This window comes from Aotus nancymaae, unplaced genomic scaffold (genome assembly GCF_030222135.1).
Source record: "Aotus nancymaae isolate 86718 unplaced genomic scaffold, 86718_ANA_hifiasm-v0.15.2.pri h1tg000131l, whole genome shotgun sequence".
In the NCBI taxonomy this organism is placed as follows: domain Eukaryota; kingdom Metazoa; phylum Chordata; class Mammalia; order Primates; family Aotidae; genus Aotus; species Aotus nancymaae.
In genome coordinates, this window is record NW_026988546.1 from 162,271 (window position 1) to 188,650 (window position 26,380).

The 26,380-nt window shown below is 43.9% G+C and overlaps 1 protein-coding gene and 1 pseudogene across 1 annotated transcript in view; both read left to right on the top strand.

Annotated features, from left to right (window-relative positions):
• The first annotated feature begins 414 nt into the window (after positions 1-414).
• LOC105709348 (protein phosphatase 1 regulatory subunit 26-like) lies at positions 415-3,973 on the top strand (annotated as a pseudogene).
• A 521-nt stretch (positions 3,974-4,494) lies between these two features.
• The window catches only part of LOC135272751 (ephrin type-B receptor 4-like), a 117,514-nt gene continuing 95,628 nt past the window's right edge, over positions 4,495-26,380 (top strand). The window contains 1 exon segment of the mRNA XM_064371343.1: positions 4,495-4,582. Coding sequence (XP_064227413.1) covers positions 4,495-4,582 — 88 coding nt within the window.

Consider the following 26,380-nt stretch of genomic DNA (forward strand, 5'->3'; position numbering starts at 1 on the left):
TTTTGGGTTTAGTGATCTTTAGCTTAACCTGTATGCTACCCCCTCCCATACTTACTTTGTAATTTTCTGTTCCCTCCTGATAAAACTTTTGTAATGGGACCTACGTCAGACACTGTATGAAAAAACGTATATAAGCAACTGTGCACAAAGAATAAATCGCTGATCTGAGCATAGCTTTTATCAGACCTCCAGACCCATTTTTTCTCTATCTCTCTTTTCTTCTGCGCACTCTCTCTTCCAGGTATTAGGACCCTCTTGCTGGTCAAGAGATCCCTGGCAGACGTGCCGATCTCACGGACCCCAACACATTTGCAGACGTTCTCTCATGGGTACCACTTGCCAACCTTTGGAGGATGTGAAGCCGGCAGAGAAACAAAGCATCGCCCCTCTGCGCATCCCTGCCCACCTGCTAGAATGATTCTCACGAACGCCCCTCCAGTGGTTGCTCTGCAGTCCAAATGGGAGGGCTTTGGCCCTCCAGGGAGCTTTAGGTTCCCCGGGTGCTTCTCGGAGGCTGACAAGGGAGTGGAGAGCGAGGCAGTGAGCGCCCGGGTGCAGATGCTCATCATGACGCTGCAGTGCGGGGCACCAGCAATAAGCGAGCCGCACAGAGGGGCCACAGGGCAGAGGGATGCCATGATGCCAGGCCAGTGGCCAAACCCCCTGTGCACAAGGGGCCACTTGCCTTGGTCTTGTGGCTGACACTGACCCCATGGGGGAGAAGGAAGCTGCAGACTTTCACCCACTGGTGCTAGATTCAGAGAGTGATGATTCCATGGACCGGGACATCGAGGAGGCCATCCAGGAGTGCCTGAAGGCAAAGAGTGGTGCGACACAGCCCGGGCCCGGAAGGGTCCAGTCAGGTGCAACCCAGCAGCTTTCCAGGGCCTCAGGTGGAGGCAGTAGATGTAAGCCAGAACCGGCTCACAGCAGTGCCCTGACTGCCCTGGGTCCCCCAAAACTTGCACCTGGCTCAGGCGGTGGCCCTGGCAGCCAGGTGGGATCCAGCCAGGACCAGGGCTCCGACTCCTTGTTCAGCGTGAGCAGCGAGGACTCCTTCGAGCAGAGCATCAGGGTGGAAATAGAAGAGTTTCTGAACGAGAAGAGACAGCATGAGATCCAAAAATGTGTTGGGTCAGTGGACAAGAAACCGGACTGCAACGAAAATTTAGCAGCCAAGTCACTCTTGAAATCCCACCAAGAAGCCGCGAGGGGGGTGCATCGCAAGGTCTGATGGGCACCCAGAAGTTCACCTTCGGCAGACCTCCCCGGTTAGCAAAGATGAACATGCAGCCCAGAAACCTCAGGTCCACGGTCACAACCACGAGGGAGAACGAGGGCAGCACAAAGCCAGCAACCCCCTGCCACCCTTCAGAAGCAGCACAGAATCAAAGTGGGATGAAGAGGAGCACCAGCGCCGCAAGGAGGGGAAGGCGAGTCCCGAGCGCGGCACAGGCGCCCAAGGTGTCCGATTCCAGCAGCGAAGATGGCATCGAGGAGGCCATCCAGCTGCACCAGCTGCAGAAAACACACAAGGAGGCAGACGGGGACCCATCCCAGAGGGCCCAGCTCCACGAGGAGAGGCAGCCTGACCCTCCCGCACACAGCGTAAGCAGTGCCACCAAAAGTGCCTTGCCTGAGACCCACAGGAAAACACCCAGCAAGAAGAAGCCAGTGGCCACCAAGACCACGGACCCTGGCCCGGGGGCCTGGACACTGACCACTTCCCTAAGCTCCCAAAGGAAACCAAAGCTCCGACTCCTGTGAGCCCGGCTTCAAGGAGCATGTTTGTGGAACAGTCCTCATGCCTGGCAGACACGTCCTCTGAGCTGATGTGCGCGGAAGCGATCCTGGGCATTTCCAAGACGATTCTGCCGGCTCCCGTGGAGGGCAGCGATGGGTCCCTGTCCACGAGCCCACTCTTCCACTCTGCCAACGTGCCTTCCCGCTCCGACGGTGACAGTAGCTCCATGGACAGCGACGACAGCATCGAGCAGGAAATCCGGACGTTTTTGGCCCTCCAGGCACAGTCGAGGAGTTTGCTGGCCAGAGGTGAGAGCTGCCCGCAAGGTGCCCAGGGTGCACTTTCGCCACCTGGCCCCAACGGCCAGACCAGCGGCCCCAAGGCCCCTCTCTCTAAAACACCGGACCCACTGCTGGGCTGCAAAAGGAAGCGTCGAGGCGGCGGCCATGTGAGGGCATCCGTGCCCAAAAAAACACGGGAGGTGGTGGAAGATGGGGGTCAGGATGCTGATCACAGCCAGGGGAGAGCCGAGCCCGGCCATGAGGGGTGGGACCTGCTCATCCAGGACGAAGCCAGCAAGGTCCCCGTAGGGGAGAGCGCCACTTGCCTGTCACAGTCCCAGGGTAAGACAGACGAGGCGAGACACCTGGATGAGTAGGAGAGCTCCGAAGACACCTTCCTGGACAGTGATGAGGACCTGGATACGGCCATGAAGGACTTGTTAAGGTCCAAATGGAAGCTCAAGAAGCGATGCAGGGAGCTCAGGACGGCCTGCAGGAAGGTCAGGTTCAGCACCACGCAGACGCACTTCTTGTAGCAGCTGGGCAGGCTGCGGAGAGACTGAGAGGACAGGAGGCCGCCAGTGCTCAAGGGCTGCCTCTCCAAGTCCAAGAGAGACGGCGGCGAGGGCTCCGGGAAGAAATCCCCCAGGACGAAGCAGGTGGGTGCCGGGAGCCAGGACACGGGCCCCGCCTTCCGGGTAAGGAGACCGGCCTCTGTCTCCACCTGCGCCTCTGCCTCCGAAGGGAATCCATTCCCCAGGGAGTCCCAGGACTCAGCTCCCAGCCCAGGCTCGCTCTCTGACAACAGCAGTTCAGTGGACAGCGATGAGCATCGAACTGGAGATTCGGAAGTTCTTGGCGGAAAAAGCCAAGGAGTCAGTGAGCAGTTCAGAAGTTCAGGCAGAGGGCCCGGCTGCCCTCTGGACAGGGGGCCCAGCCAGGCCAGAGGTACTGGGCAGGAAGGAGCCCACCCCGCTGCCTGGCATGTGTACCTGGAGTCAGAGGGCCAGGGGGGTCCCACGGCCGTCAGAAGGGTCGCGAGACACAGAGAGCTCAGGAGCTCAGGGTGCATCTGGTCTGTTTGGCCAGGGCGGGAAGGGGCTCCCCGCTGCTCCTGGCCGAGGGGATCCGGCACCGACCAGGAGCACCAGCATCTCTGCCAAGGGTCTATCAACGAGCAGGACAAACGTTTACCTTCACAGAGACCAGAGCCCACGAGGGACCGAGCCTGCTGCCAAAAGTGCTTTTGGTCCGCTGCCCAGCTGTGCCACAGCGGGCACCGAGGCAGCAGGTGCAGGGGGGACCTTTCACATGGGCTGCGGGAGCCAGAGCTTCCTGACCCCCAGCCCGGGAGCTGAGAGGGATGCTCGAGCCCAGGCTGAGCGTGCCCTGCCTTGGAGCAACTTTGCCCACCAAAATAGGCTGCCCAGCTCGTGGGCACTGTGCTCTGAAGGTAGATGCAGCGTGGAGTGGTGGCATCGGGATAGAGAGAGATAAGAGGTCCAAGGGCCCCGCCTGGGGCCTGCCCAGCCTACCCCTTGCCAGCTTCTCCTCATTGCTGTTCACCCAGCTCTTCCACTTTGGAAACGGAGTCTCCTGGGGAGGCAGGCAGGCCGGCCTCTTCAGCCCCCACCTGGGGCTGCCTCTGCAGGGCCTGTCCTTCTCGGCCTTCAGGGAGGCCCAGGCCAGGCCCAGCCCTGTCTTTGGAAGCCCACACCTGCTGGTGAAGAAGGACGGAGGGCTCTGGCCAAGCCGGAAGGCACAGCTGGAGCTGAGTTTGCATGACAGGAGGAGTTCGGGCTCGGAGGAAAGCATTTTGGACCTGAGGTATAGATGAAGGGTCATCGATAGGGATGACCAGGACCAGGACGCCTTGGGCAGTGACGCTAGTGACTTCAGCCACACCTCCGGGGAGGACAGTGGCAGCAGCTCAGTAGTGAAGGTCTAAGCCCTCGAGCTGTGGGTTCCATCCTGGGTTCCGTGCATTCGTGGAAAGCGGCGTAGCCATGCATGTGTCATGCGTGTGTGTGATGGTCTGTGGTTGCCAGGAGGGGAGCAGGAGTCTGTTATACATACCCCTGTATATACGTACACCGACATGAAACGATGCTTTTATTTAACAGACGTGTCCTGGTTGTTCCTAACTGCAGTTTTCTGTGTTCTGCATACAAGTCTTAGATTAGAAAACACTGGGTTCTTACCATCACGGCCAGGTTCACAGAGACTCTGATGCTTTTTGTCGGTTGATGGTGAGAATGTCTGGCGGTGGCTGCAGTGGTAGCCTGAGGGAGGCTGAGCTGCCCTCCCGGGAATCACTCAGATGCCCCAAGGTGTCCGTGGGGAAGCTCCCGGGACAGCACTTTTTATACAGAGGACACCAACCCCCACCGGGCCCTTGGTTCTTGGAGGCCAGAGCACAACTGAAAACTGTAGTCACAGCCATCGGTTGGAAAAAAGTTTCAAAGCACAATGGCCGTTGAGCCCATGACCGCCCCTGTTGCACGTGAAATCTACACGGATGTCAATGGCAGCGACTGCAGCCCAGCCCTGGGCCTGGGTGGGTTCATGTCCAATCTTGTTCAATCACTAGATCATTCTAACATCTAAATAAACCTCTTTTTATATGAAAAAAAAAGAGTGGTTGTGTTTCCTGCTCACCCACTGTACTCCCCAACCCTGGCTAAACTTTCAGTGATAAAGTTCAACTGTCTCAAAGAAAAAGTGCTGTTAATGGTGTTGCCTTGGTGATAATGCCCCAGTCCGCTCCCTCTGTAACAGTCCTCACTGAGTCCTTTCTTCTGATCTTTAAATTCTCCTGAAATCTCTGATTCAGTTATTCAAACTGCCACCATTTCATTTTAAGCTTCAATAGCAAGAGAGATAATTGATCAGGATTGAATGCCTTTAAGCCAGTGTTCTCAGTGTGGCTGTACATTGCTGTCCCCTGGGAATGTGGGAAAAATCAGGATGCTTAGGCACACTGAAAACCAATGACATGGGACTGTATAGGGGTGGGATCCAGGCAACAGCATTTTTAACACCCTCCAGATGATTCTGATGTGCATCGGGGGCCAGGCACCTCTGACTTAAGTGGAATGACTACACTGTAGAAGTTCTCAAACCTCTGTAAGCAGTGACTAAGGAAGCTTTGCAAAAATACAGACTCCCAGGCTCCTCACCCACCAAGTCACAATCTTAGGACTTGGGATCGAGCTATTTGCATTTTTCTAAAGAGGCACAAGAGACTCTAAAGGGAAGACAGATCTGTAAATACATGCCTAGGTGCATGTGCAGCCCTGCAGACATCAGGGCAAAACTGTGAGGTGAGAGAACTCTGCCTCTCTCTCTCCTGCACCTCCTCTCCAGCATGGTTCAAAAGCCCGCAGAGCCCTTTCCCACCTCCAGGCTTGGGTTTCATCTCTGCTTTCTAAAAAGGGAAACAAAAATAAAGCTAGAGTCTAGGAAATCTTCAGTCTGAAAGTTCCTAAGCAATGGATTCTTTTCTGTTTATAACTTTTCTGCTTCAAGATCACCCTTTCTCTCCAGCACCCTGCGCATTTTGTAATTGAGTTCATCATGCCAGAATCTTGCCTTATATGCAGTAGGTGCTCAATAAATGTTTGAATGTGAATTATATATGTGTAGAAGTAGTTCTTTATTCATAATTTGACATTCAATTATGTTTTAAGGGCCTGGATATTTTTCCAGTTTAAAAAAATTGTCCCTTTTGTGTCGATGTGTTGATAAATTAGTTTAGGAGAACATCTCTGCATATAAAAGAAATGAGGCAAAATTTAGGAAAATTATTGAAATTACCAGAAGATGGACCCTACAAGCTGTCTAATTAATGCCTTGAGAATAAACATTACTCCTATTTTAAATCAATTTTCTGAAGTAAGTGGAAGAACCCACTGAAACTTTCTTCCACGTATTTGTATGAATTTTGCTCTTAAATACATTTAAGCTAACCAGAAGACCAAATGAAATAGAAAATGTTACTTTTCCCTAAGGGGATTTCCTTGGAGAAATCCCAGTAGTTTCAGAGCTCATGTGACATTTATTTGAACTTCCCATAGGTGGAAGGTGGGAGGAGGTTGAGGATCAAAAAACTACCTATCAAGTAGTATGCTGATTACCTGGGTGACTAAATAATCTGTACACCAAACCCCCATGACACACAGTTTACCTACATAACAAACCTGCACATATACTCATGAACCTCAAATAAAAGTTTAAATAAATAAATAATGAAACAACAAAATAAGAAAATGGCAATGATTTTCTCATTCCCAGGAGGGGATTTTTTTTTCTTTTATTTTTATTTATATATATTTTTTGAGACAGGGTCTTGTTTGCTTTGTTGAGCAGGCAGGTCTTGAACCCAGAAAGAGATTTTTCTTTCCATCCTTTTGCTTATATTCCCTGTTTTTTATACAATAAAGATCCATGTTTAAGTAATAATAAATGTAAGTGTACCATCTTAATAGTGAATATTGGCAGACACCTAAGTTTAGTTTTATTCACGTGAAGGCAAGGAAAAGCTTTTCATGTCCACTCAAAGATGGGTTAGGAGCTGAGCTAGTGTTCACTGCCTGTTTGGAATTCTCTTTTGGGGAGCTTTCTCTCAGTTTAAACCTTTAATGATAATTATTAATCCATTTTAGAACAGTTTCTCCATTAAACAAAATTTTCCAGTTGCACATTCCTTTATGTATTCTTCATGGATAAAGAAAGACTTTAAAATAGATCTTGAATGTAGCTTAATGCTTTTGTGGCCTGTGCTTTTGAGGTCTTATCTAAAAAAATCCCTGCCCAGCTCATTGTCATCAAATGTCTCCCCTCTGTTTGCTTCTAATCGTTTCATAGTTTCTGGTTTTACATGTACGTCTTTAATCCATTTAGAGTTGATTTTGTGTATAGTAAAAGAGATAAGGGTCTCATCTCATTCTTCTGCATGTGGAGATCCAGGTTTTCCAATATCACCTTTTGAAGAGATTCTTCTTTCCCCAGTATGTATTCTTGGCACCATTATCAAAAATCATTGTGTCATAAGCGTATGAATTTACTTCTGGATTTTCTATTGTGTTCCATTTGTCTATGTGTTTATTCTTATGCCAGTACTATGCTGTTTTGGTTACCACAGCTTTGTAGTATATTTTGAAGCCAGGTAGTGTGATGCCTCCAGCTTTGTTCTTTTTGCTTAAGATTACTTTGGCTATCTGGGGTCTTTTGTGGTTCCCCATGAATTTTAGGATCATTTTGTTCTATTTCTGTGAAAAAGATCATTGGTATTTTGATAGGAATTTTATTAAATCTGTAGATTACTTTGGGTGGTATGACCATTTTAACAATATCGGTTCTTCCAATCCATAAACATGAGATATCTTTTCATTTATTTGTGTCATCTTCAATTTCTTTCAGTGTTTTATAGTTTTAGTGTAAAATCTTTCACCTCAATTAAATTTATTCCTATGCACCTTTTTTAATAACTATGGTAAATATAATTATTTTCTTGATTTCTTTTTCAAATAGTTTACTATCAGCATGTAGAAATGCTACTGATTTTTGTATGTTTGTCAAGCTAAGAAGCTTTTCCATAGCAACAGAAACAACAGAGTGAAGAGACACCTATAGAATGAGAGAAAACATTTGCAAACTATAAATATGACAAGGGGCTAATATCCAGAATATATAATTAACTAAAATGACGGCAAACAAAAAATTAATCTGATTTTAAAATGGGCAAAAGACCTTAACAGACGTTTCTCAAAATGGCCAACAGGTATATGAAAAAATACTCAGCATCACTAATCACCAGGGAAATACACATGAAAACCACAATGAAATATGACCTCACTGTAACTAGAATGGCTATGATCAAAAAGATGAAAGAAAATCACTCTTGGTGAGGATATGGAGAAAAGGGAACCCTTACACAATGTGGGGGGAATGTAATTTAGTAGAATATTATGGAAAACAGTACGGTGGCTCGTCAAAAAATTCGAAACAGAACTACTGTATAATCCAGCAACCCCACTACAGGATATATATCCAAAGGAAATGAAATCAGTACATCAAAGAGCTATCTGCACTTCCATGTTTATTGCAGCACTGTCCACAGCAGCTAAGACTTGGAATCAACCTAAATATCTAAAAACAGATGAATGAATTAAAAAAAGTGACATATCTATAAAATAAAATAACATTCAGCCATGAAAAAGAATGATATTCTGTCATTTGAGACCAAATGGACAAACATGGAGGATGTTATATTAATACATGAAATGAGCCAGACACAGAATGACAAGTATCACATGACCTCACTGTCATGTGGAATCTAAACAAAAAATTGATCTCAAAGAAGTAGGGAGAAGAACAGTGTTTATCAGAGACTGGGGAAGGAATTGGGAAGTGTAAGATGAGGAGAGGTTGGTCAATGTGCACAGTTACAATTAGATAACGGATAAGTTCTGTTGTTGCATCACACAGTAGGGCGACTATAGTCAACGGCAAAGTATTGTATATTACAAACTAGAAGAGAGATGTTTTTTAAAGTTCTCAACATAAAGAAATAATATATGCATGGGGTTATAGATATGCTGGCTACCCTGCTTTGAACATTATACAATCTATACAGATATCAAAGAATCAAATTATACATCACAAATATGTACAATTATAATGTACCAATTAAAGAATAAAAAGTTTTAAAAATAAAATAATCCAAATATTTTAAAATCTACATGCAGAAAAATCTACTTATATTGGTAAAAAATTAGAAACAACATAAATGTCCCCACACAGAAGAAAGACCTAGCAAATTATGATACAGTCATTTGAAGAGATGTTTTGAAGCCATACTGAAAACTATTGAACTGTGCGGTATCTGAGTTATACCTCAATAAAGCTGTTATAAAAACATGCATAGTTTTTTGCACACTATACTAGAAGAAATCATATGCACAGAGAAAAATTCAAATTGTGTGATATGAGTATATAATTATAATGACAAAAATTAAAAATGAATCTGATTCATGGACAGCAATCAATGTAGGAATTTTCTACCTAATATTGTAAGCATTCCATATTATCTCGGTAAAGATTCATTTATTAGTTTCAAGCCAGACTTTGAACACTTGTGGATGAGAACTGAGAATAAAAGCTGGCTCTCCCTAAAAGTCAAATGTAGTATAATAGGTTAGAAAGGTGACTGGCAAGCCCACAGTAGGTTTGTCCTAACTATTAGCTGAGATTTTTCTCAGGTTACATCCTAAGCCCCCTTTCTCTTCTCCCTGTAGTCTCCCTTGATATCTCATTCTCTCCCATAACTTTGACTGCTTCTGTAGTAATAAATCCCAGATTTCTATTTCCAACACAGAGCTTTTTTTTCTGAATTTAAACTCCTGTAGCTGTCTGCTTCTTATTAATAATAAATATAAAGTTTGCTAATAAATCCTGTTCATCAGAAAATTAAACACCACATGTTCTCACTTATAAGTGGGAACTGAACAATGAGAACACATGGACACAGGGAGGGGAATATCACACACTGAGGCCTGTTGGGGGGTGGGGTGGGGAGTTGAGGGAGAGCATCGGGATAAATAGCTAATGCATGCTGGGCTTAATACCTAGGTGATGGATTGATAGATGCAGCAAACCCCCATGGCACGTGTTTACCTATGTGACAAATCTGCACATCACGCACATGCACCCCAGAACCTAAAAAATAATAAATAAACTGTTCTCATCACTTTTAAGCACTTTCCCTTAGCATCTGTACTTACAAGAATCTTTTTGACTTTTCTTTGGCTGAATACAGGCTTATTTATTTGAACACTCCAACCCAATACAATTGTCAAGCTAGTGGTGAGCTGGGGGAGGAAAGTGAAAAGTGGGAGAAGGAACTTAACAGTGTGCTGTGAAACTATCTCCTCTGAATTCCCACTTAAAATCCAAAGCAGGTACCTGTTCGAAGACAACTCCAGCCTCCAACGCCTTTCTCTCTCCTATCACTGAATTGTGGAATATTAACTCTGAGATTATTGAGAGAAGGATCAAACAAATAATCTCAGGGATGCTAACAAAAGGCCATAAATGCCACGGAACAGAAGGACATATATTTTGGTAATAATTAGCACTGTATTAATGCTCCGAATGCATTATCCCATTTAAACCTTCCATAAACTCCAAAGTGGGTGTTAATAATATCTGCATTTTCACATAGGATTCAGACAAGAATAAAGTGAATACATTGCTCAAGATTACACAGTTAGGAAGTAGAGAAACAAGACTTTGAATGCAGTCAGATTCCAGAACCTCACTCTGTAGATCAGGGTTCCTTTACCTCAGCACTAGTGACATTTAGGGCCTGATAATTCTTTGCTATGGCTCTGTCCTGTGCATTGTAGGATGTTGAGCAGCATCCCTGGCCTCTACTCACTAGATATCAAAAACGACTCCCCAGCAGTAACAAGAAAAAACATCTCCAACATAGACAAATGTCTCCTGTTGGGAAAAATTGCCTCCAGCTGAGAAATACTGCTATAGATGGGGCAGGGGAAAACTTGCTAAGAGGTTAAACACATTGCCCATCTATGGCAACTAGTAGATAGCCCAATCTGAATTCAAACTGAGAATGACCTGACTTCATATGCTATTATGCTTTATTGATCAATTTGGGAAAAATAAAACAAAATGAAACAAGAGCAAAGAAAAAGAGAGGAATAAAAGGAAACAAATAAGACTGTTATTTTGGAATAATTTGTTTCTATTTAAAGAAAAAGAAACAGAAACAGTCCCTGAAGACTGTTTAAGACTGTTAATGATTGTTGAAGAGTCCCTGAAGTACTTAAACTTCACTAAGAGTAAGCAGAAATGTTCTATAAAGCAGCAATTCTCAAAGTTAGCTACATGTTAGAATTATCTATTGAGCTTTAAAAATACTGGTGTCTTGGCCTCATCCCCAAGAGATTGTAGTTTAATTGGTCTAAGATTTGACTTGAGTTTGGGATTTTGAAAAGCTGTTCAAGTGTTTCCAATATAAATTCAAAGCTAAGAACCATGGCTGTAAAGGATTCAACTAGTATTTAATTTCTATGGGTCTTATCATTTATTAATATTATCAATATTAAATTAATTGCACACATTTTGTTTAATAGAAAACTAATGGATACTTGATGTATTGAGAGCATACATTACCCTCAACATTCACTGAGCTACTGATCGTCAAGTTTGTAGTTGTTTATAGGATCCTATAGCCAGAAGAGGAAGTATTCTCTAGTTCCTAATATTTGGGCTATCTTGTCTCCCATCATGATTTCCAACAAGAAAATGAGCCAAAAATGGAAAGGGTACTGTTATTTTATGGTTATTCATAACACTTTCAAAGTGCGATGGAAGAATTTTTTTTTCAATTATTGGGTAAAATGTGATTTTGGAATGGTTTCAAGGCTCTAAACACTTTATTTTGGCTTATTCCAATATATGTGATTAAGTAATTTTACTAAAAGTTAACCTTGTCTCTACCAACACAAATAATCCAGAATTCAATAGATGCATTCATTTCCAATATGTAATTTGTTCAGATAGCAATAAGACATGTTAGTTTTCCATTACCATAGCTGTCAAACTATGGGAGAGATAACTTTTGCTCAAGTGGCTTTCTATAACAATGACCAGCAAATCCAGCCTAATTTAGACAACACTGTTATTCACTCCAAATATACTCCCTTTCCTTCCATAGATAGTCTACACCTGTACATGGCAAGCAATAAAACAGTATGGACATTCAGATCATTTATCCAGTATTGATAATCATTTCTAATCACACTGTACAAGAATTTGTCCAGTGGTTAGCATTGATTCTTACAAGATGGTCACTTCTCAAACAGTAATCTAAGTTGACAGGCTCAGAACACAATACCGCAAAATATAGCAGCTTGGCAATTGAAAAAATGGCAGAAGCAGGAAGATCTCTCTCATCTTCTCCCACCATTCTCTCCTGAAACAGGCCATAGGATCTAGGAAGGTCAGTCTCTGACCCTCTCCTTCCTTTCTTTTCTGAAGACCCTCATGTGACAGGTATCCTGCCCAATACCTAGAGGAAAGAAATGTTACACAGAGAGGCCAAAAAGAATCTGAACACACAGGTCTTGCTAAGTTCCCCCCAGTTTACTACCACTGTATCATATTATTTTGTCCTCCAATCACACTTTTGCATGACTCTCCACAAAAATACAGTTTTCCCTTTGTCTCTGGGTTTTCATTTCTGAAGCCTCCTGTGTTATGTAAAGCTTGTATTAAGTAAACTCATTATGCTTTTCTGTTCTTAATCTGTCAAGTGTTATTGGGGTGTCAGCCATGAAGGAACCCAAAATGTTCCTGTCTAAAACACTGAGAACTATTCAGCTGAAAAAGACTAAAACACAGAAGGACACTCTTCCCCTCCCTCTGCCTGCCTGATGGCAGGACAGCAATTTACAAAGACGAAGGTCTTCCTGTTCTCCTCCCTGACGTTTCCTGCCTACACTTGCTTATCAGCTGAGAGACAGCAGAGCCAGAGGACCTAGGAGCAAACTTGACTCTTCCCATAAATTTACCTTCCCACACGTTCCCACCTTTTGGAAACCTGAAAATGCTCTCTTCTTTGTCTTGTCACTATAGGATTTAAGGTTGTTTGTTGAAATACTGTTTAAGCAAGTTCCCTAAGCCACTGCCTTAAAAGAGAAATACTTCTGAACAGAAGCTTCTCCCAAGTGATGGGTACAGCAAGTGTCAATAAACTTCTGATGGTTTTTCTCTTGTTAATGTGACTTTTGTTTTCAGGAGGGTCTCAACCAAGAGAGGGGAAAAAAGAAGAAATTATATTTTCTCCCCTGTAGTCATGAACCTTATAATGAGTGAGGAGAGACACTCCTTCTCCCCTACAAAGTGTAGATGACTTTTGATACATTGATCTGTGGAATTTGTAAGGTTCTTGAGAATTAAGCAATAGAAACAAAAAATTATGTCCCATTACATGTTATCCTCCAACCACTACTCTGAAGATTAGGAGGTGGGTTTATTTGTTTTGTGGTTACTACAAATTTTGTTGGGTATTTTTTTTGGAAGAAAGAGAGGGCATGGAAGTATAATAAATTTTCCCAAGCCCTAGAAGTTCATAAATGCTTCCAAGAGTGGGGTGAAGCTCAACAAATAATGGTATAAACCCTCTTCAAAAAGGTACCCACACATCCATTGTCACTAAGGGTGAATTGAAGTCTTATTTTAGACAGCAGAACTAAAAGAAAATAGCACTCGCCCTGGGTAGCAGAAACATCTGAATTTATGTAACACATATATTCACAGAGTTATGTTTAATTTAGTGAAATTAATTAAATTTTAATTGCACAGATCGTTCACTCTACTTATATTTTTAATTCTTTTCTAGAAAAAAAAGGAAGGCTCCAGTGAGCTGTAATTGTGCCACTGTCCTGCAGCCTGGGAAACAGAGTAAGACCCTATCTCTAAATAAATAAATAGGCCAGGCATGGGGTCTCATGACTGTAATCTCCTCAGTATTAGAGGCCATGGCAGGCAGGTCACTTGAGCCCAGAAGTTCAATACGAGCCTGAACAACATGGCGAAACCCCATCTCTACCAAAAATGAAAAAATTAGCTGGGTGGAATGGTGCATGCCTGTGGTCCCAGTTACTTCGGAGGCTGAGGTGAGAGGATCACTTGAGCCCAGGAGTTCGAGGCTGCAGTGAGCTGTAATCACACCACTACACTCCAGCCTGGGTGACAGAGCAAGACTATCTCAAAAAAAAAAAAAAATTTTTAATTAAAAATACGTGAGAGTAGGAGCATAAATACATCCTTCTTTTGAGTCTCCACAGCACCTAGCAACCTGCTTTATACATTCAAAATTTGTCTTATGTGTTTGAGATCTTTGAATTCCATAAATTATGATTCTCTAATTTATCCTGTATGATTTCTTCTTTTCCTCATTCCGTTGCTTCTTTCTCAACTGGAGGGAAATTTGTGTCAGGATGAAGTCTATGAATGGAATGGATGAAGTGTCATGGAAAGAGAATGGAGCAGATCCAAGTGTGGAGTTTTTTTGTATAACAATTGATTGCTTGACTCTGCTTTCAGCTTCCATTGATTTGTTGTTCTTTTTTTTTTTTTTTTTTAAATAGTTTTTTCTAGCTCTGTGAAGAATGTCAGTGGTAGTTTAATGAGAACAGCATTGAATCTATAAACTGCTTTGGGCATTGTGGCCATTTTCATGATATTGATTCTTTCTATCCATGAGTATGGAATGTTTTTCTATCTGCATATGAAAAATTATTTCCTTGTACAGTGGTGTGTAGTTCTCCTTGAAGAGGCCCTTCACTTCCCTTGTTAACTGTATTCCTAGGTATTTTATTCTCTTTGTGGCAATTGTGAATGGGAGTTCATTCATGATTTGGATTTCTTGTCTGTTGTTGGTGTATAGGAATGCTTGTGATTTCTGCACATTGATTTCGTATCCTGAGACTTTGCTAAAGTTGCTTATCAGCTTAAGAAGCTTTTGAGCTGAGACAATGAGGTTTTCTAGATACAGGATCATGTCATCTGCAAACAAAGACAATTTGATTCCTCTCTTCCTATTTGAATACCCTTTATTTCTTTCTCTTGCCTGATTGTCCTGGCCAGAACTTCCAACACTATGTCGAATAAGAGTGGTGAGAGAGGGCATCCTTGTCTTGTGCCAATTTTCTTTTTTTTTTTTTTTCTTGAGGAAGAAAAAAGAGAAAGAGAGAGAGAATAGGGAGGAGGAAAAAGGAAGAGAGAGAGAGAGAATGGGGAGGAGGAAGAAGGAAAAGAAAGAGGGAGAGAGAATGGGAGTATTGCTTTCTTGCCCAGGCTAGAATGCAATTTAGTAATGGGTATTGAAAACCTCTTTTATACTGATAATTATACTTAATGATGTAGTCAGGAAGGAATAAGGGAAGAAGATAACAAACAAACAGCCAACCAATATTTAATTTAAACCTATGAAATGCTATGCGATTACTGAGGAGTGATTTACTTCCAATTATGTAGTCACTTTTGGAATAGGTGTGAGGTGGTAATATATGTTTTGTGTATTTGAAGTGGAGAGTTCTGTAAATGTTTATTAAGTTTACTTGTTCCGGGTCTGAGTTCAAGTCCTGAATGTCCTTGTTAATTTTCTGTCTCGTTGATCTATAGAATCGTTAGCTCTTCTTGTTGCATTGATCCTTTTGCCATTATGTAATGTCATTCCTCGCCTCTTTTGATCTTTGTTGCTTTAAAGTCTACTTTATCAGAGGCGAGAATTGCATCTCCTGCTTTTTGTTTATTAGTTTATTTTTACTCTCTGTTTGATTGGTAAATCTTCCTCCTTCTCTCTGAGTCTTTGTGTATTGTTGCATGTAAGATGGGCCCGGATGCAGCATACCGATGGGTTTTGGCTTTTTTATCCAATTTAAATATATATAAGTTTAATACCGGCGTTTGATGCTAGCTGGCTGTTTTGCCCATTAGTTGATGTAAATTTTTTATTGTGTTAAAGTTCTTTGCTTTTTGATATATTTTTGGAAAGGCTGATATTGGTTGTTCCTTTATATGTATAGTGCTTCTTTCAGAAGCTCTTGTAAAGCAGGCCTGGTGGTGGTAAACTCTCTAAGTGCTTGTTTGTTCGCAAAAGATTTAATTTTTCCTTCGCTCATAAAGCTTAGTTTGGCTGGATAGGAAATTCTGGGTTGAAAGTTCTTTTCTTTAAGGATGTTAAATATTGGTCCCCACTCTTTTCTGGCTTGTAGGGTTTCTGCTGAGAGATCTGCTGTAAGTCTGATAGATTTCCCTTTATGGGGAACCTGACCTTTCTCTCTGGCTGCCCTTAGTATTTTCTCCTTCATTTCAACCCTAATAAATCTGGCGATTATGTGCCTTGGGGTTGGTCTTCTTGAAGAATATCTTTGTGGTGTTCTCTGTATTACCTGGAGTTGAATATTACCCTGCCTTGCCAGGTTGGGAAAGTTTTCCTGAATGATATCCTGAAGAGTATTTTCCAACTTGGATTCATTCTCTTCGTCACATTCAGGTACACCTATCAAACGTAAATTAGGTCTTTTCACACAGTCCCATATTTCCTGGAGACTTTGCTCATTCCTTTTCATCCTTTTTTCTCCATTCTTGTCTTCTCGTTTCATTTCACTGAGCTGGTCCTCGACTTCTGATATCCTTTCTTCTGCTTGATCAATTCGACTGTTTAAACTTGTGCATGCTTTGCGAAGTTCTCGTGTTGTGTTTTTCAGCTCCATCAATTCACTTATATTCTTCTCTAACTTGTCCATTCTTGTTAACATTTCATCAAACCTTTTTTCAAGGTTCTTAGTCTCTTTGCATTGGGTTAGAACAAGTTCTTTTAATTCATAGAAGTTTCTTATCACCCACGTTTTGAAACCTGCTTCTGTTATTGGAACACACGTGTAATCTATTAAGCCTTGTTCCATTACTGATGAGGAATTGCAATCCCCTGTAGAGGGAGAGGCATTCTGATTTTGAGTATTCTCTACCTTTTTATTCTGGTTTCTTCCCTTCATTATATATTTATCCGTCTGTCATCTTTGTAATTACCGACTTTCTAACTAGGTCTCTGACGTCCAACTTGTTGATTCCCTGCGCTGAAATCTGAGCAATCCACTGAGCCGGCCAAAACAGCGGTGTTAAGATTGATGGTGCTTTTCTGCCTGGGAATCTTCGGACTCTGCACCAAGAACTGGCGTGCTAAGGCACCAGCAAAACCGCCACGCCGGCCACAAGAGTCGCCCTGGTGACCCGTGGGGCTCCTCCACTGGGAATCTCCTGGTCCGTGAGCAACAAATATTCATTTGAAAGTGTGGCGTCCTCTCGTTCTTTGCGCTTTCACTGGGAGGTAGGTGCCCGAGCTGCTAGTCATCAGCCATCTTCGATTTGTTGTTCTTAACTGGATTTATGACTACTGTGCTTTGTTTCTGTGAGTCAGTATTCTATTTTCCCTGAAGCAACATATCTGTTAAACACAGGCCATCTCCCTGAGACCCCAACACATCCAGAAAATAGCCAAGAGCTGAGAAGTAAGCCAAATACCTCTGAACAACTAAAACAGGTATCGCCATGTCTCCACTGTCCAGATACTTACATAAGCTAGAACCCCCTTTGGGGCTCTCTGCACGTAATTCTAGTCAACTCATTTGTGTGATTTTCCTAACAAGGCATATTAGAAGCAGCAAATTTGTTTGGAGGTTGGGAAGGATAGGTTGCCAAAGGCTGGAACACTGACAATCATGAAAATGACAGCTGATAAACTAAAAGAGAGAAAAAGAACAAATAACAACAAAAAAGAAAACGTAAAAATAAGAACCAAGGAATCAAAACTCAGAAGAGATTTGATCATGCCATGTAGAGAGGCAAATAACCCTACATTTGTATTGCTCATAAGGACACCATTGTATTCTAGTGTGGGAGAGAAATTGACATTCATTATGGTAAGCCTGAGATACGAAGAAAAGAATAAAATGTGCTCAGGAAACTGTTGGGGAAGGCAGGAAAGTACACAATAGATTTTTAGAAAGATTTCTAACCAAAATGGTTTTGTTGCTGTTTTTGTGTTTAGAGGAGTAAACATCAGTTAATGGGGAAAAAAAGATTCATAAGTCATTTAAATAGGCCACTTCTTTCATAACATACTGGACAAATTGGCCATTACTGTATTTCAAAGAAAGCATGAAAAATCTCTTTAGACATGTCTCATTCTACAAATATCACTATAACTGCAATAATGTGATTTAGGAACGAAAGAGAGAGACACACACACTAACTCCTGGACATGTTAGAAGTTATTACCATTCCATCTTTCTTGCTGTTCCCCAACCATATATGTTCTCAACTTTTACACAGCTATTAACATAATATGTGATTAATTTTGCTTTGGTTTGACTTATCATTCATCACACACTTTCCAGGTACCTATATAATATTCATAATTTTCATTTTGATGGCTGTCTAACAGTCCATGTCCCTAAATTGCTTTCAATTTTACTAATTATCCATAAACAATATTGCAATAAACACCTTCATATATATGGTTAATCTGTCCTTTTATAGTTCTGAATTACTATCACAGAATAAATTCACCAAAGAGAAATTAAAAATATATCTAAGGTAAGAAATAAATGAACAGTGACCTGCTTTTGAGGTTGTGGTGAAAATGAGGTTGCAATACCAATTAAATCCCTCCTCCCCAGATTAGCAGAAATTTAACTTCTCACTTGCCTTGACTCCCCTTCCCTGAATGCTCAAGAACCCAGAGATTCATTTAGTCAAACTCTTCACAGAGGGAGAACTAGAGAATCTGACCACCGTCCAGTGGACACTTCATGACACCTACTTATGCTTCAGTTACTCCTGTACTATATAGCACATACATTGAATGAGTGGATGTCCATGGCTCTTAAACCATGGACTCACATCACCTATCTGTAAAGAGGGCCCCGTGAGCATCATTGTTCCTCTACTAACAGATGAAGATAGACAAGCTCTGAGATGTAGTGATACAACCAGGAAGGGACAAAGATAGACCTTCCATCCCTCGGACAGGGGTTCATCCATTTTACCATGCAAGCTCATTGTGTGCAAGGCCCATGTCAAGAAAAATCTGACAATATGCAAGGACATAACCTGATTTTTTTTTTCTTAATCTAGAAGGGTGATTCTGCACAGTATATGCAGTTGTGCTTCTATGTCAATGATCCATAAAATATCTTGTGAGGACAGAAAACATAACATATGTAAAATTATGCTCTAAAAAAGCCTTACACATTTTTGGCCTCAAATTATTTTAGCCAATTGAAATTAAAATTATTTAGAGATTAATTTTAACCTAATTTGGATTTTGTTGAAGATGTAGTAACTTTAAAAACAATGTGAAGGAATAGAGTTGGAAATGCAGTAATGACATATCACCTACAAACCATACATTACTGAATTTTAGATGTATAGAATCATTTACATGTGAGTGACATGTGTCACTGCAGCATATGACTGAGAGATTGAGGTACTTCCTTTTAACTTTAAAAGCATTTCTCCAATACCGCTGTACAATTGTGCCCTCTGCTGGCTCAACATGGGTATTATTTTATAGGGCTATACACAGGAAACAATGCTTTTATAATCCTATCTTAAAGTAAAACTTTCCAATACTTTAATTCTGTGTATATTTCAGAAATTAGTTGGTTCTATTCCACACAAACTTCTTTTTTTTTAATTGCATTTTAGGTTTTGGGGTACATGTGAAGAACATGCAAGATTGTTGCATAGGTGCATACATGGCAGTGTGATTTGCTGCCTTCCTCCCCTTCACCTATATGTGTCGTTTCTCCCAATGCTCTCTCTCCCCACCTCCCCACTCCCTGCTGTCCCTCCCCTATTCCCCCCCAACAGACCCCAGTGTATAGTGCTCCCCTCCCTGTGTTCATGTGTTCTCATTGATCAACACCCGCCTATGAGTGAGAACATGCGGTGTTTGATTTTGTCCACACAAACTTCTTAATCCTCTTTTTAAATTACTGATAATCTCATTTACAGAAATTCAAAACATTGTTAAAGATTAGCTCAGTACTGTTTAGTGTTACCAGATGAATAACTTTTATTTCTCAAAAAAGAACTCACAATTAAATATAAATATGGATAAATCTCTTGAAAATGTCTCTTATCTAATAAAATGCATAATAAAACCATTTATTATAGTATTTAAGTTTACAAATATCCACCCAATTATTGTCTCATTTTATTTCATTATTTAGCAATATTTATTCCCATGTAGCCTGCTGGATTTCAATGATACACAACTAAATAAAATGTGGTATCAATTCTTAAGAATTTTACTACTGAATGGAAAATGGTGAGAAGCAAATGAACAACTGCAGAGTGGCACGTGCCATGAACACTGATACTTTCCGGATCCCCCTTCAATGAGGAAACCTGTTGCTCCAGTCACAGAGAACCTCATTGTGAAATGTCACACCCTTTTCCAGGAGCCCAAGTCCAATGACTGATCCATGCTGGAGAATAAAAGGCCCACCATATCAGCCAAACTTCCTACAACTCAGAAGGGCTATTCCAGCTCCTGAAATCCCCTGGGGTTTACCACGGCTGTTAGGCACACATCCAAGTTCAGCCCTTCTCTCTACCCCAGTGGTTTTCAACTGAGAGTAATTTGCTGTCCCCTCCCTCCCCACCACCAGAATATTTTACAATGTCTGGAGGCACTTTTGGTCATCACAACTGAACGGGGAGGAGCTGCGTATGTGTGCTACTGGCATCTACTGGGTAGAGCCCAGGGATGCTGCTATACAACCCACAGTGCACAGAACAGCCTCACAACAAAGTGTTACACCTAGTCTGAAATGTCACTATGCCACAGTTGAAAAAGCTTGTTCTGTCCAATCTCATGCTTTCTTTTCCCTTTCATAGGTGTTTGTCCCAAGATCATTCTTTTTTTGTTTGTTTTCATCTTTTGAGGAAGTTTTGGTTCTGTTTTTCAACTTTAGTTTCAGATTTGGGGGTACACATGCAGGTTTGTTTCAAAGATGTATTGCATGATGCTGTTTGGAGTACAATTGAAACCATCACCCAGGAAGTGAGCATAGTACCCAATAGGTAGTATTTCACCCTTCTGCCCACTGTGTCTCCCTCCTCTTGTAATCCCTGGTGTCTACTGCTCCCATCTTTATGTCTATATGTGCTCAATGTTTAGCTCTGACTTATAAGTGAGAACATGTGATACTTGGTTCTCTGTTTCTGCATTAGTTCACTTAGGATAATGACCTCCATCTGCACCCATGTTTCTTCAAAGGACATAGTTTCATTGTTTGTTATGGCAGTGCAGTATTCCACGGTGCATATGTACCACATTTCCTTTATCCAATCCACCATTGATAGGCACTTGGGTTAATTCCATTTCTTTGCTATTGTGAATAGCACTGCAGTGAACATAGAGGTGCATGTGTCTTTTTGGTATAATTTTTTTCCTTTGAGTATATATACCCAGTAATGGGATTGCTGGGTCAAATAGTAGTTCAATTCTCAGTTCTTTGGGAAATCTCCAAACTGTTTTCCACAGTGGTTAACCTAAATTTACAGTCCCACAAGTAGTATATAAGCATTTGCTTTTTTTTTTTTTGAGACGGAGTTTCGTTCTTGTTACCCAGGCTGGAGTGCAATGGCGCGATCTCGGCTCACCGCAACCGCCGCCTCCTGGGTTCAGGCAATTCTCCTGCCTCACCCTCCTGAGTAGCTGGGATTACAGGCACGCGCCACCGTGCCCAGCTAATTTTTTGTATTAGTAGAGACGGGGTTTCACCATGTTGACCAGGATGGTTTCGATCTCTTGAACTCGTGATCCACCCGCCTTGGCCTCCCAAGTGCTGGGATTACAGGCTTGAGCCACTGCTCCCGGCCTTTTTTTTTTTTTTTTTTTTTTAAACAGAGTTTCGCTCTTGTTACCCAGGCCGGAGTGCAATGGCGCGATCTCGCCTCACCACAAACTCCGCCTCCCGGGTTGAAGCAATTCTCCTGCCTCAACCTCCTGAGTAGCTGGGATCTAATTTTTAGTATTTTTAGTAGAGACGGGGTTTCCCCATGTTGACCATGATGGTGTCGATCTCTCAACCTCGTGATCCACCTGCCTCGGCCTCCAAAAGTGCTGGGATTGCAGGCGTTAGCCACCGCGCCAGGAAGATTTATTTATTATTATTATTTTTTGAGACAGAGTCTTTACTCTGTCTCCCAGGCTGGAGTGCAGTGGTGCATTCTCAGCTCATTGCAAGCGCCGCCTCCCAAGTTCAAGCGATTCTCCTGCCTTGGCCTCCTGAGTAGCTGGAACCACAGGCATGCACCACCATGGCCAGCTAATTTTTTTTTTTTTTTTTTTTTTTTGAGACGGAGTTTCGCTCTTGTTACCCAGGCTGGAGTGCAATGGCGCGATTTCGGCTCACCGCAACCTCCGCCTCCCGGGTTCAGGCAATTCTCCTGCCTCAGGCTCCTGAGTAACTGGGATTATAGTAATGCGCCACCATGCTGAGCTATTTTTTTGTATTTTTAGTAGTGACGGGCCTTCACCATGTTGACCAGATCTCTTCACCTCGTGGTCCACCCGCCTTAGCCTCCAAAAGTGCTGGGATTGCAGGCGTGAGCCACCGCGCCAGGAAGATTTATTTATTTATTTATTTTTTGAGACAGAGTCTTACTCTGTCTCCCAGGCTGGAGTGCAGTGGTGCCATCTCAGCTTATTGCAAGCCCCGCCTCCCAGGTTCAAGCGATTCTCCTTCCTTGGCCTCCTGAGGAGCTGGAACCACAGGCATGCACCATCATGGCCAGCTAATTTTTTTTTTTTTTTTTTTTTTTGAGACGGAGTTTCGCTCTTGTTACCCAGGCTACCGTGCGATGGCGTGATCTAGGCGCACCGCAACCTCCGCCTCCCGGGTTCAGGCAATTCTCCTTCCTCAGCCTCTTGAGTAGCTGGGATTACAAACACGCGCCACCGTGCCCAGCTAATTTTTTGTATTTTTAGTAGAGACGGGGTTTCACCACGTTGACCAGGAATGTCTCGATCTCTTGACCTCGTGATCCACCCGCCTCGGCGTCCGAAAGTGCTGGGATTACAGGCTTGACCCACCACGCAAAACCTTTTTTTTTTTTTCAGTCTGGAGTGCAGTGGTCTGATGTCAGCTCATTGCAACCCCCGCCTCCCAGGTTCAAGCGATTCTCCTGCCATGGCCTCCTGAGTAGCTGGAACCACAGGCATGCACCACCATGGCCAGCTAATTTTTTTTTTTTTTTTTTTTAAAAGGCCTTGCATGGGGGCTCACGCCTGTAATCACAGCAGTTTGGGAGGCCGAGGCGGGTGGATCACGAGGTCAAGAGATCTGGACCATCCTGGTCAACGTGGTGACACCCCGTCTTTACTAAAAATAAAAAAAATTAGTTGGGTTCGGTGGCGCGTGCCTGCAATCCCAGCTACTCATGAGGCTGAGTCAGGGGAATTGCCTGAACCCAGGCGCCGGAGGTTGCCCTCAGCCGAGATCGCTCCATTGCACTCCAGCCTGGGTAACAAGAGTGAAACTCCGTCTCAAAAATAAATAAATAAATAAATAAATAAGCTGGCAATGGTGGTGCATGCCTGTGGTTCCAGGTACTCAGGTTGCCAAGGCAGGAGAATCGCTTGAACCTGGGAGGCGGGGGTTGCAATGAGCTTAGATCATACCACTGCACTGCAGCCTGGGAGACAGTGTAAGACTCCGTCTCAAAAAAAAAAAAAAAAAATAGCCTGCCGTGGTGGTGCATGCCTGTGGTTCCAGCTACTCAGGAGGCCAAGGCAGGACAATCGCTTGAACCTGGGAGGCGGGGGTTGTAATGAGCTGAGATCGCACCACTGCACTCCAGCTTGAAAAAAAAAAAAACAAGAGCTGAGTTTCGCTCTTGTTACCCAGGCTGGAGTGCAATGGCGCGATCTCCGCTGACGGCAACCTCCGGCGCCTGGGTTCAGGCAATTCCCCTGACTCAGCCTCCTGAGTAGCTGGGATTGCAGGCACGAGCCACTGAGCCCAACTAATTTTTTTTATTTTTAGTAAAGACGGGGTGTCACCACGTTGACCAGGATGGTCCAGATCTCTTGACCTCGTGATCCACCCGTCTCGGCCTCCCAAAGTGCTGGGATTACAGACGTGAGCCACCACACTCGGCATTTTTTTTTTTTTTTCACGCTGGAGTGCAGTGGTGCGATCTCAGCTCATTGCAACCCCCGCCTCCCAGGTTCAAGCGATTCTCCTGCCTTAGCCTCCTGAGTAGCTGGAACCACAGGCATACACCACCATGACCAGCTAATTTTTTTTTTTTTTTTAAAAAGGCCCTGCATGGTGGCTCACACCTGTAATCACAGTAGTTTGGGAGGCCGAGGCGTGTGGATCACGAGGTCAAGAGATCGAGACCATAGTGGTCAACATGGTGAAACACTGTCTCTAGTAAAAATACAAAATATTAGCTGGCCACCGTGGCGCGGGCCTGTAATCCCAGCTACTCAGGAGGCTGAGGCAGGAGAATTGCCTGAACCTGTGAGGTGGAGGTTGCGGTGAGCCGAGATCGCGTCATTGCACTCCAGCCTGGGTAACAAGAGTGAAACTCCGTCTCAAAAAAAAAAAATTATCTGGCCGTGCAGATGGCACCAGTGCACTCCAGCCTGCCAGAGAAAGTAAGACTCTGTCTCAAAAAAAAAAAAAAAAAAAAAAAAAAAAAAAAAAAAAAAATTAGCTGGCCGTGGTGTTGCATGCCTGTGGTTCCAGCTGCTCAGGAGGCCAAGGCAGGAGAATCGCTTGAACCTGAGAGGCGGGGGTTGTAATGAGCTGAGATGGCACCACTGCACTCCAGCCTGGAAGACAGAGTAAGACTCTGTCTCAAAAAAAAAAAAAAAAAAGGCCCTGCGTGGTGGCTCACGCCTGGAATCCCAGCACTTTGGGAGGCCGAGGCGGGTGGATCACGAGGTTAAGAGATGGAGACCATCCTGGTCAACATGGAGAAACCCCGTCTCTACTAAAAATAGGAAAAATTAGCTGGGCACGGTGCTGCCTGCCTATAATCCCAGCTACTCAGCAGGCTGTAGCAGGAGAATTGCCTGAACCCGGGAGGCGGAGGTTGCGGTGAGCCGAGATTGCGTCATTGCACTGCAGCTTGGGTATCAAGAGAGAAATTCCGTCTCCAAAAAAAAAAAAAAAAACTTAGCTGGCCAAGGTGGTGCATGCCTGTGGTTCCAGCTGCTCGGGAGGCCAAGGCAGGAGAATCGCTTGAACCTGGGAGGCAGGGTTTGCAATGAGCTGAGATCGCTCCACTACACTCCAGCCTGAAAAAAAAAAAAAAAAAAGGCCGAGCGTTGTGGCTAACGCTTGTAATCCCAGCACTTTGGGAGGCCGAGGCGGGTGGATCACGAGGTCAAGAGATCGAGAGCATCCTGGTCAACGTGGTGACACCCTGTCTCTTGTAAAAATACAAAAAAGTAGCTGGGAACGGTGGCGCGTGCCTGTAATCCCAGCTACTCAGGAGGCTGAGGCAGGAGAATTGCCTGAACCTGGGAGGCGGAGGTTGTGGTGAGCCGAGATCGCGCCATTGCACTCCAGCCTGGGTAACAAGAGCGAAACTCCATCTGAAAAAAAAAAAAAAAATTAGCTGGCAATGGTGGTGCATGCCTGTGGTTCCAGCTACTCAGGTCGCTAACGCCGGAGAATCGCTTTAACCTGGGAGGCGGGGGTTGCAATGAGCTGAGATGGCACCACTGCACTCCAGCCTGGGAGACAGAGTAAGACTCTGTCTCAAAGAAAAAAAAAAGTGGTCGGGCGTGGTGGCTCAAGCCTGTAATCCCAGCACTTTGGGAGGCCGAGGCGGGTGGATCATGAGGTCAAGAGATCGAGACCATCCTGGTCAACGTAGCGAAACCCCGTCTCTATTAGAAATACAAAAATTAGCTCGTCACGGTGGTGCATGCCTGTAACCCCAGCTACTCATGAGGCTGAGGCAGGAGAATTGCCTCAACCTGGGAGGCGGAGGTTGTGGTGAGCCGAGATCGCGCCATTGCACTCCAGCCTGGGTAACAAGAGCGAAACTCCGTCTGAAAAAAAAAAAAAAAAATTAGCTGGCAATGGTGGTGCATGCCTGTGGTTCCAGCTACTCAGGTGGCCAAGGCAGGAGAATTGCTTTAACCTGGGAGGTGGGGGTTGCAATGAGCTTAGATCGCACCACTGCACTGCAGCCTGGGAGACAGTGTAAGACTCCGTCTCAAAAAAAAAAAAAAAAAAAAAAAAAATAGCCTGCCGTGGTGGTGCATGCCTGTGGTTCCAGCTACTCAGGAGGCCAAGGCAGGACAATCGCTTGAACCTGGGAGGCGGGGGTCGTAATGAGCTGAGATCGCAACACTGCACTCCAGCCTGAAAAAATAAATAAATAAATAAAAACAAGAGCTGAATTTCGCCCTTGTTACGCAGGCTGGAGTGCAATGGTGCGATCTCGGCTGACCGCCACCTCCGGTGCCCGGTTTCAAGCTATTCGCCTGCCTCAGCCTCCTGAGTAGCTGGGATTACAGGCGCGCCCCACCGTGCCCTGCTAATGTTTTGTATTTATAGTAGAGACGGGGTTTCACCATGTTGACCAGGATGGTCTCGATCTCTTGACCTCGTGATCCACCTGCCTCGGCCTCGCAACGTGCTGGGATTACAGGCGTGACCTACCACGCCCGGCCTTTTTTTTTTTTTTTTTTGAGACCAGAGTCTTACTCTGTCTCCCA